This window comes from Dermochelys coriacea, chromosome 1 (genome assembly GCF_009764565.3).
Source record: "Dermochelys coriacea isolate rDerCor1 chromosome 1, rDerCor1.pri.v4, whole genome shotgun sequence".
In the NCBI taxonomy this organism is placed as follows: domain Eukaryota; kingdom Metazoa; phylum Chordata; order Testudines; family Dermochelyidae; genus Dermochelys; species Dermochelys coriacea.
The window spans coordinates 140,303,456-140,321,867 of record NC_050068.2 but is presented as its reverse complement, the minus strand read 5'-3'; the positions used below and the strand labels follow the sequence as shown (position 1 = coordinate 140,321,867).

General features: G+C 37.8%; 1 protein-coding gene across 5 annotated transcripts in view; it reads left to right on the top strand.

Moving 5' to 3' along the window:
- The window catches only part of RPS6KA3 (ribosomal protein S6 kinase A3), a 132,658-nt gene that overhangs the window by 27,150 nt on the left and 87,096 nt on the right, over nucleotides 1-18,412 (top strand). For all 5 annotated transcript variants that reach the window (XM_043504731.1, XM_038398566.2, XM_038398557.2 and 2 more), the window contains 2 exons: nucleotides 8,968-9,084; nucleotides 16,486-16,567. In XM_043504731.1, the coding sequence (XP_043360666.1) occupies nucleotides 8,968-9,084; nucleotides 16,486-16,567 (199 nt within the window). The remainder of the gene's footprint in view (nucleotides 1-8,967; nucleotides 9,085-16,485; nucleotides 16,568-18,412) is intronic.

Genomic DNA, 18,412 nt, shown 5'->3' with positions numbered 1-18,412 from the left:
TTATTCATCCCAATTTTTTTCATTTAAATGTCACTTCAAAACAGCAGCACAAAAAGTCAGCAGAAGGGCTGTTGAAAGGCTCATCAGAAAATCTTCAGGAGCCTTTTTTTCTTTTTTTAATTAGGGCAAATGGGCAGTTGAGTGTTTTTGTTAGATTAATCTCTAGAATATGGAGGGGGAAAAAGGGTATTCAAAATGTTTTTACACATACACTCAAATATTAATACCAGATTATATTAATGTTTTCTCATCAACATAAACAAAATTATAATTTTATTGACCAGTAAACTTATTGCATTTTCTGCAAACCTTTAATGCTTTGTCTAACAAAGAAGAGAAATTGTGAGTAACATGACTATTCTGTTGTACAGGTTGAACCTCTCGAGTCTGGCACTCTCTGGTCCGGCAACATCCATGGTCCGGCATGATTTTTTCATGTTTTTTATGCTTTATCAATTTATTTCCTTGTGCCAATACAGTAAAATTGTGCAACAACGCTAATGCTTTGTTATGAAGAGAGCCAGTAAGCCTTGGCTAGGCGGCGTTGCAAGCGTTGTTTTGTTTATTCGCTTGGCGAGATTAAAACAAAAAGAGACTCGCTCGCTACAATATTGGTTCAGCAAATCCTCTTGTTCGGCAGTGGTCAGGTCCCAAGGGTGCTGGACTAAAGAAGCTCAACCTGTAGTACATATTGCTACAGTAGTTCACAGTTCAGGTGGAAAGTATACAAGCAAGCATCGAACAGTAATTAATGTAAAGCCACCAGCTACTTTCCATATTCATTTAAGATATTAAATGAACAGAACTTCTAACTTCATTGTCGGGTTATGTGACCCAAACTAGGAATTAAAAATATGTAAATAAATCAAAATATAAAAATATTTCTTAAAATCCAAAAATTAGACTGGAGGCAGAACTAGGATGTGGTTAATGGTTATTCTTGTTAATGTGAAATGTTGACCATCGTTATACTACTTTCGAGCTCTTTTTCCTTCCTTTTCTCCCCGACCTAGAATTTATATAAAATTTTCATGACTGGTTTTTTTATAAACTTGTCATAATTTTTTTTTTTAAAATGCTTATTTTGGTAGAGTCTGAGGAATATTGTCACCACTTGTTTGTATGCACAAGTGATTGTTAAAATGACATCAGATGGAATGTCTAGCATTGTGGAAAGAGGAGGGATTATATTAAATTTGTTACTGCTCAAGAGCAACTGTATCTTGCTTACAGCTGGTATTAGACTGTTCTGTTCTGTTAGACAACAGCTTTACTGGGCTGATACTTTGAATGTTATAATAAAGCATGATGGACTCCAGTGCATTTCCTGTAGTTTTATTTGTTCTCTCCAAGAAAACTAATATCTGAAATGTATGTACTGATCTTCTGACAAGAGGATTACTGTCTAAGCTATTAAAAATTTCATAGGCAATGTGTGTCTCAGAATTCCTCTAGGAAGACTAACTATGAATTCAGGCATATTAAGCATTTTCAGTAACAATGTTCACAAAACCAAATTATTTTTAAACTGCTTCCTTATTAATCTGTTGCATTAAGAGCCAGTAATTATCTCAGTAAAATTGTTTTTCATAGATCCTTTTAATAAGGAATCCATAGGAAGAGACTATGTTGTGGATGTATATCTTTGTCACAAAGATTCCTTTAAAATCTCAACCTGGGGAAATAAGTTTTGTACACCAGACTTGGCTTCAGTGTGCCAGAGCAAACTGTTCCTGATTTGAATTTGATTAGTTAGATAATAAACAAGCAGAGAATCTTAGGTATCTTAAAATGTAGTTGGAACTACCATTCTGATGATGGGAAAACTAGTTAAATTTGAGAAATGTATTTTCTAATTAACTTTTTATCAGTGCAAATTAATATAGCTACAGAAATATTGTATATTAACTGTAAGGAGACCATTAATACATAGTAAGAATTTACAGCCTTTATGTCAGTCTTTACTGTAAACTACATCAGAGGTGCCATGACTGAAAATTTCCTAGGGGGAGTTCATATGTGATGGTTTGTAAATTCAAATGCCCAAATGATACAACTGCATAACTACTATAGTTACAACTGGTTATAGGGTATTTTAGATTGGTTGAAATAATGTACAAAATTTTAGTGAACAAGATATTTGTAAATTAATTGAAATGTGATCTAATTATGGACAACTGCAATAAAAAGTAGTACATGAAAACTGCTATTTTCAAGAAAGTTGAGAATTAAAAATGAGAATTAGGAAGAACCTGAGAGTCTGCACAAGATACTCAAAACAAATACCTTCTCTGACCTTTCAGTGTAAATTCAGATAATGCATATGAATAATGTATAATGTAATAACAAACCTCAAGGCTCCTGCTTCTCTAGGATTTTTTCAGCAATATGAAAAGTGCTCAGACAGTTTGCTCTTCTGTTTCCATCTCCTAAAGGTCTGAGGTCAGTTCTCCCCCTTAATGGGTTACCCAAGAGGTATTCCCAAAATAACACTATACACATCTGAGTCCAGATATCTTAAATTAAAGCAATGTTTATTTGGCCTCGAATGTAAAATAAGTACAAAATATATGTAAGAATTAATATTAGAATAGAAATACTGCTGGATGCACGCAAAATTTAGAATATTTCCAGCACTACAACTGAATAAGGTATTTATCTTACAGCCTAAAAGCTGTGAGCTAGTATTCCCTTACCTCTTTCTTGTATGTTTTTGGCCCAGTTTGTGACCAGTTGCTCAGAAGAAAAATTTAATCAGTCTTCTATTGGTGAATTTTGCATGGTTAATCCTGTTTAAAAAACCATTTCTCTGGTCAATTTCACCCTTGTGAATCAATAAACAGTAAAATAAAAATGTTCCTCCTCTTGAACAAATTAACTTCCAGTATACCAGGTGTTTCATTCTTTGAGTTAGCTTTTTGTTTCTGTGCCACTGTTCTTGTTTAAGCACCAGTGTTGTACTTGATACTGTGAAATATGAATACAGACGTAGTTGCTGCCTTGAGGAGTTTACAATCTTAAGTTCTGATCCTGCAAAGACTTAATCATGTTCTTGCTTTTTCTGCTGCCTCTCAGATGTGACTCATATGTTACAATAAACTCATTAGTGTGTTTCCATCACACCTTTGCTTTATTACTATACAAACTCCTCCAAAATCTATGGTAATTGTGATAGCACACCATTTAAAAAAAAATATTGAATTCCCCTAGAGTTGTATAGCAAAAGAAATTTATATTTGGAAGCAGGTTAAGATACAGTGGGGGGAGTATTCTTAATCCAGGATAAGAATGTTCCCAGAGGTAGTTACTCCAGAAAAGCTTTAGTGCTTTAAATTCACACCTTACCTTATTCTGGAATAAGTTCCCACTGTAGACAAGCCCTAACCATCACACTGTTAAAGAATGTTAAAGATACTGTTAAAGAAATGAATATTAATTCATTGTCATATTATATTTTGTTTCCTTGTAAACTTTATTTAGTAACTGTGAATCTCGCTGTAGGGGGAGCTGGTAGCAACCACTATGTTTAATTGTTGCCTAATGCCATTACAAAAAAAAATTGCCTTGTTTATGAAAGCTTTAACACATCCAATGTTTGCAGCAGGCATTTGAGTTCAACATGGAGAAACCACTGGAGCTAGGACAGTGCCTGTTCTTTGTCTTGTGACATTACATTAAGGCTTTGCTGGAATATAAACTGTTGAAAATCTGTTTCCTTTTGTCATTTGCAAGAATCTAGAAAAATTGTGTCAAAATGACTGAATATGAATATTCTAAGGGTGGGCCGATGCCACTGTTGCAGCAGAACACACTAGGAACACTGGGAGCTGCCAGAGCAGCCATAGTGGGAGTGGAAAAAGTTGGGGGAGAGTTGCCCGCTAAGTTTCCTCAAGACCTAGTACCTAGTCCGTTTTTTTTCTTTTCTATTCTCCAGGGGTATTGTCTGAGGCAGGAGCTCCTCTAATCCCAGGGAAGGGAGGGAGAGAGCCTGGTCATACTCAGCACCTGGCCTCAGTGGCTCATTTCCCTTCCCACTTCCTGTCCTTTCCAGGATAACAGCTGCCAATTAATGTAGTTTGCTACTATTTGAATGACAGAACTATCTGTGCTGCAGTATTGAAGACCTAAGTTTCACTGATGATGGGGTGGGTGGAGTTCATTCCTTTGAAAGCATGCACACACATTCACACCCCCAAGTAAGGAGATCTTAATTTAAAAAACTATGTTTAAAGAATATTATTTAGGTAGCAAAGTCAAGCATTCAAATGTTAGGAATTAGAAAATTTGAGGTTGCCTGATCAACCTAAATTCTGCCTCTGTGGGTATCTGCATGATGATAGTCTCTTAAATACACACACCATTTTTTCCATGGTATTCATGCCTCCTTCAGCACACAGGATGGGCACGCAGAGACAGAATTAGGTTATGCACTGTTGTATGAAAGCCTTAAGAAAAAATTTGGGTAAATGGTATCTTCTGAGAGGAACAGGGTACCCAGGGCAACCATGGGTATGAAGGCTAGTTAAATCACAGTTGTTGTATTAGTTTAAAATCAAGTTTCTTTTTTGATAGTAATATTCCTTTGCTTTCTTGTGTTTCGTGCACCTTATTTGTGTTTTCTAGAGTGGTACTGGTAAAGCCAGTTGTCTAGCCAACCGTCTGTTGAGCTGAGCAGATAATGTAGTCTGTGGAGATCCAGGTCTCCATAGAGCTGATTGGTGCAGGAACAGAATAAAATATCTGCAGTCAGTATATACTCAGACAGTTCTTCTGTAGTGTCTATTCCCTCACCTGGAATTCTGTAAAACTACAGTGGAAAGATTAAAAAGTACCTAATCCCCCAATCACATGCTTAATTTAAAGGGTAAAAATGTATAGGTTCACCTGTGAATAACTCTATTGGAGTGTTTGTCATGCTCTCTACAACAACAGACAGAGCAGAAGTCCGACCACATTAAAACAAATATTTCTCCCTCCAAAAACACCTTCTTATGGACAGTTTCTGATACTAGGGGAATGTCCAGTATGCATTCTTAGCCCTTTTGCACCAGAAATTGACATCTGCTCTTATTTCTGTTTTCCTATTTTTTTTAAGTGGGGGGCGGGGGAGAAGCTTGTACTGTACATTCAGGTTCTCTATGCAATATTCCATACTATATGTAAATTTGAAAAGGATCCATAGACATGGTGTATGTTCATCCACATGCTTCTGCAGAACTAGAAGTAAACTGTAAATAGGATTAATTTTACTCACTAATGACTCTGGGTCTTTTTAGTGAGAAGAGTTTTTCAAAGAAAAAAGGCTGTCTGTGAACACACAGGTGGGAATGGGAATTTCAGTGCATTTCTAAATCCATTGCGCTCAAGCGGTCACATGTAAAACGTACATGTTCAGTTGCAGTTCATGCTCTTAAATGTATAGAACTCTGTCAGAAATAGTGCTGAAAAAGCCCAGATCTAGTCAAATAGCAGATCTATGATGATAGACCATAAAGATGGAACAAGTGCAAAGTTTGGAGAACAAACATACAACTAGATTTTGCTGGCCTTGATTAATGATGATGATTATTAATTAATAATCATGTTCACTACCATAGTGCTTAAGGGCCAACCAAGAAAGTGGCCCTCACGTGCTAGGCACTGAACAAAGGGCGCAGTAGACCATCCCTGCCTCTAAGAACTTAGTCTCAATAGACAAGACTGACACAAGATTGAGGGGAAGGAATATAGCGCACAGAGCGAACAATGTGGTGGTAGCAAATGTGTTGCACAGTTTTTTAGGTTTCAGAGTAGCAGCCGGTTTAGTCTGTATTCGCAAAAAGAAAAGGAGTGCTTTAGGCACCTTAGAGACTGACACATTTATTTGAGCATAAGCTTTCGTGAGCTACAGCTCACTTCATCGGATGCATTTGGTATATAAATCTCCCCATTGTATTTTCCACCAAATGCATCCGATGAAGTGAGCTGTAGCTCACGAAAGCTTATGCTCAAATAAATTTGTTAGTCTCTAAGGTGCCACAAGTACTCCTTCTCTTCTTACAGTTTTTTAGGGGGAGGGAGATTTACTTGGAAGGGGATAAGCAAAGTGGAAAGAAAAAGGAAGAGGGGGATGAAGGAGACGGCAGAGGAGAGGAGGGAAAGAGGAGCAGGTTCAGAAGCAGAAGTGAAGAGACTAGAGGGAGGGGTAAAATAAAGACGGGGGGGGGATGTTTTCAGATTAGAAAATAGTTGTATAGGCAATTTTGATGTTATCCACAACAGTCCATGGAAAAAAGTAAGGATGTAGAGAGAGTTGCACAAGCAGTTAAATGTAGTTTTGGCACGTTTGTTGTCTTTTGTCTTAATTAGTTGGATAGCTTGCAGTCAATGCTGTTTAGGCTGCCAGTAATGGATGAGAATGTGGAAGATGATTCTGTTTTAGAAGTTCTGATGATGATGGCAAAGAAATAGCAGTGCCAAAAGATGTGTAATTTGTGACTTCTTTTCACAATAGCTTGTCAGTTTTAAAATGCTCTTTTGCAGCAAGGAGCCCTGATTCTCAGGTGCTTTCTACCTGAATGTGTGCAAAGTGGAGTTAACTGAAGACCAGAGAAGGCTGGTAGATTTTACTGCTATGTGAAGCCTTCTGCTGACCCCTCTCTCCCCCATTAGAAGAAAATACTAAAAAATCTGCAGCACCCTTCAAAGAATGGATCCAAGTAAGGATAGGTAAGGATAGGTTCAGAGTTCCCCAGTGCCCAAACTATTTTCTTGAGGTAGATGCAGAGGTATTTTCTTGAGGTAGAGGAGGTTTGCCTATAATGAAGATCAAATTCTAATTTGGCAAATGTAAGATAGCATTGTGAATCAACAAGTCTTATCAGAAATGTGAAATACGTGATTTTTTAAAAAAGGGGTTGATAGGGTTTTTATTTTAATTTGTTGAAAGTAATAAGTAATTGTTATAACTGATGAGCTTCCTTATTTAGGTCATTATAATGTACTTCTGAGAGAAGCTTTAACAAGACTTCAGATTTCCATCTCTAATAGTGTGATTATGTATAAAATCCCTTTCAGGTTAATTATTTTAAAATAAACATGTATGCAATAGTGCTGTTCTGGAAAGAGTACTACACTACCAGTGTATTTCAGGTATACAGCATACAAGACTTTTGTAAGAGTATATTACACTGAAATATTGGCTTAATTTTTTGATATTCCTGATGTGCAGGGGCATACTTATTTATTTAGAAAGATGAGTTCAGCTTGATCACATTTCTTAATCTCTAGAAACATTCCAACTGGGCGCGTTTCTAAACCTTATTTGCACAAGTTTATTTGTGTATATTTATAGCAGTCAAGTCTTGAACTAAGCTCTTTGGATTCTCCTCTGGCTATTGTATTTATTCCATGGCTAGTCTGCAAGGTGGATAGACTTTGAAATCAAGATGATTTTTAAATCTCTGCACTTAATGGTGGTTTAAATAAATAGCTAAAACTTTTATTTAAATTTAAGATTTTAGTACTTTATTTCTTAGTGTCCTAATGAAAAGTGTATTTTTGCTTGGTAGTTGAGCCAAAACATGTTTATCTATTTGAACAATTAAAAGTGTAATACTAGACATCTACCAAGCTAATACTGCTATTTTATAACATGCTTGCTTGACTTTTACTGTGACAGAAATGAAGATTGTAAAAAAATGTTTTAACATGATTCCAGCAAAATTACTTTTTAACCCAGTGTTTAAAAGGCCATTGTCAGTGTGGTGATATGTTAAACCATATTTTACAGTATCTTAAACATGAAAATGAGCAGCAGCTTCTGAGCAACAAGAAGATTGGGGGTTGTCTTTAAATCTTTGTGTTCCTGACAAGAGCATCCGTGGGTGTCTTCTGGTCCTGTCAGTGAATTATTGGGCTGATCACACCATAGGGATGTTTGGAGCAGAAAAGGCACTAGAAGCTAAAAAAGAATGAGAAGCAGAAGAAAGAATGAGAAATAAAAATGGGAGAGAATTTAAAAGCACCAAAAAAATTTCAAAAGGAGAAGGACAGAATATATATGCAAACAGGAAAGGAACAATAAATATGGTAACATTTAGACAGGAAAGGGAGGACAGTGAGAAATAAAAAGTAGCAAAGCCTTCTACCAAATGACTTAAAATCGTAAGTGTAAGTACCTTGAAAGGAGGACCCATTTCTCCTCTCTGTTCTCTCTAACTCCAAGTCCATTTTTGGCATTTAATTTTTTTAAACATGTGGGACCGAAACTTGCAGTGTCAGCCATTTTAACTGAAAAAGGTCATAGGATTGGGCCCCGTTGAAAAACTTGGACTGGGAGAAAATAGCAACACACAGTTGTTAAATCCCCAAAACGTTTGTGCAAGATGAGGAAATACAGACATCCTGTGTGAAGAATATAAACTGTTATACAAGCATTGTGTGGATTAAAAACTTATTCAAGGTTTCTTCTACTGCAGTGGTGATTGATGGAGGAGGTTACAAATGTATAGCTAAAATAGAGATGTGCCAGCAAGCAACAGCTAAAGCTGCATATTTTGAGGAAAAAATGCATTTATAAAGCATCTGTGTGTTGAAAAGTGACCTCCAGTAATAACTTAACTTTGGGTTCATGTAATAATTCCTCAGTGTGCCATCCTGCAATTCAAAAACTGGATGGCTGCTTACTTTTAATAAGTCTCTTAACTTTGGGAGAAAAATTGCACATCCTTTGCTTTTAGAGATGACACATTCTGTTCATTGTCCTGATTTCTGTTGTTTCTGTACTCTTCATATACAAACTTAGAATTGGCTATAGAATTATGTAACATCACTCTCTTTCTTACAAAATCCACCAGGATTGGATTTAATTCTAGACTATTAATTGTTTTACCTGGTCAGTTTCAATATCTCTATTTGTGATGTTTACAAAATATTTTGGAACGCATGACATTAACCTAGAATTATTTCTTATGTTTTCCTTGCCAGGAAGAAGGCAATATCAAAGAGATTGCAATAACACATCATGTAAAGGAAGGACATGAGAAAGCGGACCCATCGCAGTTTGAACTTCTTAAGGTTCTAGGACAGGGTTCTTTTGGAAAGGTATGTTGTACATATTTTTGTGGATGGGTTATCAAAAGGGAAGTCAGAAGCCCTTGGATTGGACAGTAATAAGGGTGAAATATTTAGAACAGTAAGATTTTTATATTCAAGCCGTAGTCCAGGTCAAGATTATTTTCTAAATTGGTCTTTACTCACAAAGTGCTCAGGCTCAGGCAGATCCTTTTGAAACCAGTAAATCTGTTCCAAATTTAGCTATTCTGTAAACCTCAAAAAGATGCCTGAATTCTCTCCTTGTGCAACTCTGGTATAAAAGTTTTCTAAAGTAAGATATTCAGTATTAAGATGGAAGAGTATAGTCATCCTGAATAGATCCATTCCATGTATCTTTAATGTACTGTCAGACCTGAAAGAAAGAACGAACAGGTGGTAGGCAGAAGGGCCATCAGTAAGGAAAAAATATTTCACAATGTAGAATGGCTCTAGTTTTGTTCTTGTGTTACAGAAAATGGGCTTTGGTCCTATAGTCATTGAATTAATAACAATGATATTTAGAACTGTCAAGCAATTAAAAATATTAATCGCACAATTAATCACACTATTAAACAATAATAGAATACCATTTATTTAAATATTTTTGGGTGTTTTCTACATTTTTAAATATATTAATTTCAATTACCACCCAGAATACAAAGTGTACAGTGCTCACTTAATCTTTATTTTTGATTACAAGTTTTTGCACTGTAAAAAAACAAAAGAAATAGTATTTTTCAATTCACCTAATACAAGTACTGTAATGCAATCTTTATCATGAAAGTTGAACTTACAAATGTAGAACTATGTACAAAAAAACCTGCATTCAAAAATAACAATGTATTTACATCGAAACAACAGACTGGACTTCTATATAGAGTGCTTCCGCCGACGGTGCACGGGCTGAAATTGTGGAAAAGCAGCATCACTTGCCCCATAACTTCACACTGCCATCCACAGCCTCAGAAACAACTCTGACATCATAATCAAAAAGACTGACAAAGGAAGTGCTGTTGTCATCATGAATAGGTTGGAATATGAACAAGAGGCTACTAGGCAGCTCTCCAACACCACTTTCTACAAGCCATTACCCTCTGATCCCACTGAGGGTTACCAAAAGAAACTACAGCATTTGCTCAAGAAACTCCCTGAAAAAGCACAGAACAAATCCGTACAGACACACCCCTGGAACCCCGACCTGGGGGTATTCTATCTGCTACCTAAGATCCCATAAACCTGGAAATCCTGGACGCCCCATCATCTCAGGCATTGGCACCCTGACAGCAGGATTGTCTGGCTATGTAGACTCCTTCCTCCGGCCCTATGCTACCAGCACTCCCAGCTATCTTCGAGACACCATTGACTTCCTGAGGAAAGTACAATCCATCAGTGATCTTCCTAAAAACACCATCCTGGCCACTATGGATGTAGAAGCCCTCTACACCAACATTCCACACAAAGATGGACTACAAGCCATCATGAACAGTATCCCCAATAATGTCATGGCTAACCTCGTGGCTGAACTTTGTAACTTTGTCCTCACCCATAACTATTTCACATTTGGGGACAATGTATACCTTCAAATCAGTGGCACTGCGATGGGTACCCGCATGGCCCCACAGTATGCCAACATTTTTATGGCTGACTTAGAACAATGCTTCCTCAGCTCTCGTCCCCTAATGCCCCTACTCTACTTGCGCTACATTGATGACATCTTCATCATCTGGACCCATGGAAAAGAAGCCCTTGAGGAATTCCACCATGATTTCAACAATTTCCATCCCACCATCAACCTCAGCCTGGACCAGTCCACACAAGAGATCCACTTCCTGGACACTATGGTGCTAATAAGTGATGGTCGTATAAATACCACCCTATACTGGAAACCTACTGACCGCTATTCCTACCTACATGCCTCCAGCTTTCACCCAGATCATACCACACGATCCATTGTCTACAGCCAAGCTCTGTGATACAACCGCATTTGCTCCAACCCCTCAGACAGAGACAAACACCTACAAGATCTCTATCATGCATTCCTAAAACTACAGTAGCCACCTGCTGAAGTGAAGAAACAGATTGACAGAGCCAGAAGAGTACCCAGAAGTCACCTACTACAGGACAGGCCCAACAAAGAAAATAGCAGAACGCCACTAGCCCCCAACTAAAACCTCTGCAACGCATCATCAAGGATCTACAACCTATCCTGAAGGACGACCCATCACTCTCACAGATCTTGGGAGACAGGCTAGTCCTTGCTTACAGACAGGCCTCCAACCTGAAGCGAATACTCACTAGCAAGCACACACCACACAACAGAACCACTAATCCAGGAATTTATCCTTGCAACAAAGCCCGTTGCCAACTCTGTCGACATATCTATTCAGGGGACACCATCATAGGGCCTAATCACATGAGTCACAATATCAGAGGCTCGTTCACGTGTGCATCTACCAATATGATATATGCCATCATGTGCCAGCAATGCTCCTCTGCCATGTACATTGGTCAAATTGGACAGTCTCTACCTAAAAGAATAAATGGACACAAATCGGATATCAAGAATTATAACATTCAAAAACCAGTTGGAGAACACTTCAATCTCTCTGGTCACTCAATTACAGACCTAAGAGTGGCTATCCTTCAACAAAATACTTCAAAAACAGACTCCAAGGAGAGACTGCTGAATTGGAATTAATTTGCAAACTGGATACAGTTAACTTAGGCTTGAATAGAGACTGGGGTCATTACACAAAATAAAGCTATTTCCCCCCCCGCCCCCACCCCCCACTGTTCCTCAGACATTCTTGTCATTGCTGGAAATGGCCTACCTTGATTATCACCACTAAAGGTTTTCTTCCTCCCTTCCCCCCCCCCCCACCCCCCGCTGGTAATAGCTCATCTTAAGTGATCACTCTCCTTACAGTGTGTATGATAAAACCCATTGTTTTATATTCTCTGTGTGTGTATATAAACCTCCCCACTGAATGCATCTGATGAAGTGAGCTGTAGTTCACGAAAGCTTATGCTCAAATAAATTTGTTAGTCTCTGAGGTGCCACAAGTACTCGTTTTCTTTTTGCGAATACAGACTAACACGGCTGCTACTCTGAAAAATGTAAAATTGTAGATCCTGCAAGTCCACTCAGTCCTACTTGATCAGCCAATCACTCAGACAAACAAGTTTGTTTCCATTTGCAGGAGATAATGCTTCCTATTTCTTGTTGACAATATCACCTGAAAGTAGGGTTGCCAGGTCTCCGTTTTTTTACCAGAATGCCTAGTCGAAAAGCCGACCGGACCATTAAAAGTTCTGTCGGTGGTACTGCGGGTCTAAGGCAGGCTAGTCCCCACCTGTCTTGTTACTGTGCTGCGCCCCGGAAGTGGCTAGCAGGTCCGGCTCCTAGGCAGGGGGGCCCACGGGGCTCTGTGCGCTGATCCTGCCCTGAGCACTGGCTTTGCACTCCTGTTGGCTGGGAACCGCAGCAAATGGGAGCTGGGGTGGTGGTGCCTGCAGGCAAGAGCAGTGCGTGGAGCCTCCTGGTCCCCCTGCCTAGGAGCCGGACCTGCTGCTGGCCGCTTCCAGGGCGCAGCATGGTGCCAGGACAGGCAGGGAGCCTGCCTTAGCCCTGCTGTGCTGTTGACTGGGAGCCGTCTGAGGTAAGCCCATGTCCTAACTGCCTGCCCCAGCCCTGAAACCCTCCCGCAAACCCGGAGCCCCTTCCTGCACCTCAAATCCCTCAGTCCCAGCCCAGAGCCCATGCCCCCTCCCACACTCCAAATCCTTTGGCCCCATCCTCTAGCCTGCACCCCATAACGCTCCCACACCCCATCCCCCTACCTCAACCTGCAGCTCTTTTGCACACTCTGAATCCCTAATTTCTGGCCCCAGTTACAGCGCTAACCCCCTTCTCCAGCCCAGTGAAAGTGAGTGGGTGGGGGAGAGCGAGCCACCAAGGGAGGGAGAATGTAGTGAAGTGGGGGCGGGACTAGGGTGTTCAGTTTTGTGGGATTAGAAATTTGGCAACCCTATCTGAAAGTGAGAACAGGCCTTCTCATGGCACTGTTATAGCCGGCGTCGCAATATATTTACGTGCCAGATGCACTAAAGATTCATATGTCCTTTCATGCTTCAACCACCGTTCCAGGGGACATGCGTTCATGCTGATGACAGGTTCTGCTCAATAACAATCCAGAACAGTGCAGACGATGCATGTTCATTTTCATTATCTGAGTCAGATGCCACTAGTAGAAAGTTGATTTTCTTTTTTGGTAGTTCAGGTTCTGTAGTCTCCTCATCAGAGTGTTGCTCTTTTAAAACTTCTGAAAGCATGCACTACAGCTTGTACCTCTGTTCTTGGAACTTGGCACTTCAGATTCTTAAACTTTGGGTCAAGTTCTGTTGCTATCTTTAGAAATCTCATGTTGGTACCTTCTTTACGTTTTGTCAAATCTGCCGTGAAAGTGTTCTTAAAATGAACATGTGCCGAGTCATCATCCGAGACTACTATAACATGAAATATATGGCATAAGGCGGGTAAAACAGAGCAGGGGACATACTGTTCTCCCCCAAAGAGTTTAGACTCAAATGTAATTAACGCTTTTTTTTTTTTTTTTTGAACGAGCGACATCAGCATGAAAGCATGTCCTCTGGAACGGTGGCCAAAGCATGAAGGGGCATACAAATATTTAGCACATCTGGCACACAAATACCTTGCAGTGCCGGTTACAGAAGTGCCATGCAAATGCCTGTTCTTATTTTCTGGTGACGTAAATAAGAGGAGGACAGCATTTTCTCCTGTAAATGTAAATAAACCTGTTTGTCCTAGCAATTGGCTGAACAAGAAGTAGGACTGAATGGACTTATAGGCACTGAAGTTTTACATTGTTTTGTTTTTGAGTGCAGTTATGTAACCAAAAAAAACCTACCTTTATAAGTTGCACTTTCACAACAGAGATTTCACTACAGTACTTGTGTGAGGTGAATTGAAAAATGCTAACTTTTTTGTTTCATTTTTACAGTGCAAATATTTGTAATTATAAATAATATACACTTTGATTTAAATTACAACACATAATACAATATATATGAAAATGCAGAAAAATCCAAAACATTTAATGTTTCAATTGGTATTCCATTGTTTAAAAGTGCGATTAAAACGGCGGTTAATTGCAATTAATTTTTTTACTCAGTTAATTTTTTTTGTTGATCACTTGAGTTAACTGTGATTAATTAACAGCCCTAATGATATTCAGTAACCCCGCAGGGTTGTTTCTACCAAACAACTGCCATCAAAATTTGGACAAGACAGAACTGTTCCTTATCTTCAATCCACCCTGAAATTTTGATAGAACCACTTGCAATCTTATTCAATAATAATCTTAATGTTTGGGCCATTAAAACAGGTACTATCACAAGCAAGATCGCCCTGCTTGCAGATAACCTTTTAATTTACTTATTCACTTTCCCACTCACTGAAATATTTAAAACCTAAACTGCATTTGGGAGATATACAAGGCTCACAATCAAGTGAAGGAAGATTGAAGTATATCATATGAGCCAACAGTACTTTCCAGTTCCTCCTTAGTATTAGAATCCAGATTAGGTACTGATCATAAACATAAACCAAGATTTTTTTAAAAAACTTATTACACTTCAATTCTACGCCAGTCCTGGATAAAATTCCTCATTGGAGAGAGATGAGGATATCCTATCTATGCCTAACTGTCAAGTAAGGTGCAATCTTGTTCTTTCTAAGTATTTTTTCCCATCTGTCCTCTAATTATTTAAGAAACCACCAATAAAAGTTAACTTATTTGAATAAATAGAAGTGTTTTTGGCAGTTTTGGCAGTTTCATTGCCGTTCATCTGAATATGTAATTCCTTGGCTTAACCAAGAACAAACCCCAAAGATGCTTTGTCTGTAGCCTGTTCCTTTGTCAAAGAATGCTACCCAAGTCGTCATATGAAAATCTCTAAATTTGGGTACAGATGAGTAATCCAGGATAAAGAAAACAATCTTGGAACCATTAACAGTTACCTTTGAGAACTCATGGAGGACATGATTGATATTTATCATTTTTAAAAGGCCTTAATGCCTGGGCAATTATTAAATAGTAATAACTCATAATTTTGGGGCAATAATAACTACAAGGACCTGATTCTTGTTAACACTAAGCCCTGTTTGTATTTCTCTGGCGTGCACTGGCATCAAAAGAAGTCTGAGTGTACATAAGAGATGGGCCCAAAATTATTACATATAATTTACTGTACTATACAATAAAACTTGATTCATATAATGGTTGTGCCACCTCTAACTGTGTAGTGTCTCGTACCTCTATCAGGTCACTAGCATAAACACGTGGGAGCACCCTGTGTTTCCAGATTTACCCTGAGTGGTACATAGCAAATACTAAATTGTCACTCGGAAAATCCTCTTTACCACATGCTCTGTCTGCTACATCTTTTCATAAGTGAACCAAAACACAAATATAAAACAGTTTGTGTATTTGGCTTTCCTTCTTACTAAACATAGAATTTGTCTACAGTGGAAATAAATATATCCCCTTCCATATCTGACTGGTTTAAGGATATTAAAAACATAATCCCTCTCAAGAGATCTTATTGTATTGCCAAAGGAAAGGAAACACACTTTAGTTGGGTCTGGAAGTACTTTACTAATACATGTGACATTCAATCACAGTAAACGGTATAACAAAGTAGATGGGCACAATTGTCTTCTCACAATTTTCTGGTATATTTTTAAAAGCCTTTTACTATGGTTAATATATTTATTGCCTTTAATTACTTATGAATAGTTGTTTGCCTTGCAATCATATATTTTTCCTATCTGAATTAATTCTTCCACTCATTCCAATTATATGTAATATCTGCAGCTTGTTTATAACCATTTTTGTTATGTCCCCGTTAATTCCTGTAAAATGTGAAACTGCTTGAAGAGAAATATTTAAAACTTTTTTTAACTGAAGAGAATGGTCAGAATGTTTAATTTGCTGTTTCATTTAATTGTTTTTTTAAATGCTTATTAGCTCAACTTTTCAGACACAACCAAATTCATCTCTAGAGTAACTGCTGAAATCAATTATGTTAAACCAGGATAAATTTGGCCCAATATATTTTTTGTTTTTTAAATGCAAGTAAAATTGGGGGAGGTGAAATGTGGTAGGTAAACAGGGACTTTTGTAATTAGGGACACAAGTTGTATAATCCTGAACAAACATAGATAACTTTAAGTGGTCAGTACTAGAGTTGGGGGTGCCATTTGCTACAAATAAAAATTTTGTTGAAAAAACAACTGTGAATCCCTATTAACAGAATTAGATACCAAAGTTTACTGATCTGATTTATATTTATCTCCTTTTAAGAACATTTTTAATATATTGAATACAGGTATTTCTTGTCAAAAAAATCTCGGGATCAGATGCTAGACAGCTTTATGCAATGAAGGTATTAAAAAAAGCCACACTGAAAGGTAAGTAATTAATCAATCATTTATGGAAAGTGACGTACGTATGAACCAAACCTTAATCTTTGCAAACAAAAATATAAATATAGATACTGTTAAGAGTAAGTTCAACAAAGATCTTTTAAGTACATACTTAACTTAAATTCTAAAACATCAAATAGGACAAAAAGTACTGTCTTTGTATTATAAACACAAAAGGATTAATGAATGAAAGCATCAAGTTTGTAGAATTTTTAATGAAAACGGTTTTCTTTCCGTGATAGGTTCTGATCAACTTGTTTGTTTTCATCCTGTTGGAAACTCATGTTCACTAGATATGAAATTTTTAAATCTTTTACTACAAACTTAATTATAATATAGTTCGGTAATCCTTCTTGAAATAATTAGTATTAAAATCCATGTCCCTTATTGAAGCACTGCATAGGCATAATAAATGATTCATGAAGATAGCTGTGCTACATCATTACTTCTGGTTAGTTGACTTGGTCCTGGACATAATAGATACTTATTAAATGGCATATTTCTGTTCTCCAAAATGCTGTGTAATTTTGTGGATAAAGAGTAGCAGCCGTGTTAGTCTGTATTCGCAAAAAGAAAAGGAGTACTTGTGGCACCTTAGAGACTAACAAATTTCCACCAAATGCATCCGATGAAGTGAGCTGTAGCTCATGAAAGCTTATGCTCAAATAAATTTGTTAGTCTCTAAGGTGCCAGAAGTACTCCTTTTCTTTTTGTGGATAAAGTTTCTTGCCTTTTGGCGAGAAGGTTAAGAGATCAAATTACGTTTAGTTTGTGGTGTTGAAAAATCCAGTAATACCTCTTTTATTATGATAGTCACAAAAACTGAGTATTTTTATACAACAAAACACACCAACTTTATAAAAAGAAAAATTCAGGAATATAAATATATAATGAGATTGTGCTTATATGTTTTGGAGAAAAGAGGAAGCTAATTGTATTCCCTCTTCCCTAATCACTCCCCATACTCACATGCAGAGTGACCCCCTGGAAAAGGATAGGAGTCTTAACATTTTATAGTCTTCCAGATACCATATTTTGTATGATTGAATCTCTACTTGTCACAGATCCACAGGATAGAAGACTCGTATTCAGAGATCTTTCCCTTCTTCAGGAGTCAATACACCTCAGCAAGTATTTGCAGTGACACCAGGCAGCCTTTTCAAAACAGAATAGGGTTCCATAGTGAACTGGAATATAGTATCAGGAAATCCTTAAGTTAAACATCAAGATATAGTTCATACTGGCCAATGCCAGGTCTCCCTTGAACCAGGTTGCTATAGGAACTATCTTGGTTTCCTGTCTGTCTCTTTGTCTTCATTCCAGGAGAGCGCTCTGTGTGTATCCCTGAGCCCAGTTTTTATCGCCTTCTGTCACCTCCCTCCATTGCATTCCTCCTGAGTTCATATGTGTTCCACCCACCCAAGCTGGGAGCCTCTCATTGATGTGTCAGTTGTTCAGTCCTTGGGGTTTCCCTTGTCTTTGTAGGGCCTTCTATTGATATGGGTTGGTCTCAGCCAGTAATAAATGATCCATTCATATCACCCAAGAGAGTTACGTGACAAAATGCCTCATGTCTCCTGCTGTTTACACTCTCATATAGCAATACCAAGCAGAGAGTGAAACTGAGGAATCCTATTGGAATCATAAATATATTACCAAAATTCCCACATTTGGTCCATTTGGTTCCATAGTTAGTTTGAGCTTAAAGTAGGAATTTAACTACTTTTTTTAATGTATGAAGAATACAGCAAATCCTCTCCAAAAATATAGGACTTGCTCCAAAATAGGATGAATTTTCTAAGAATTTATAAGTAAATTTCTTAATTAGCT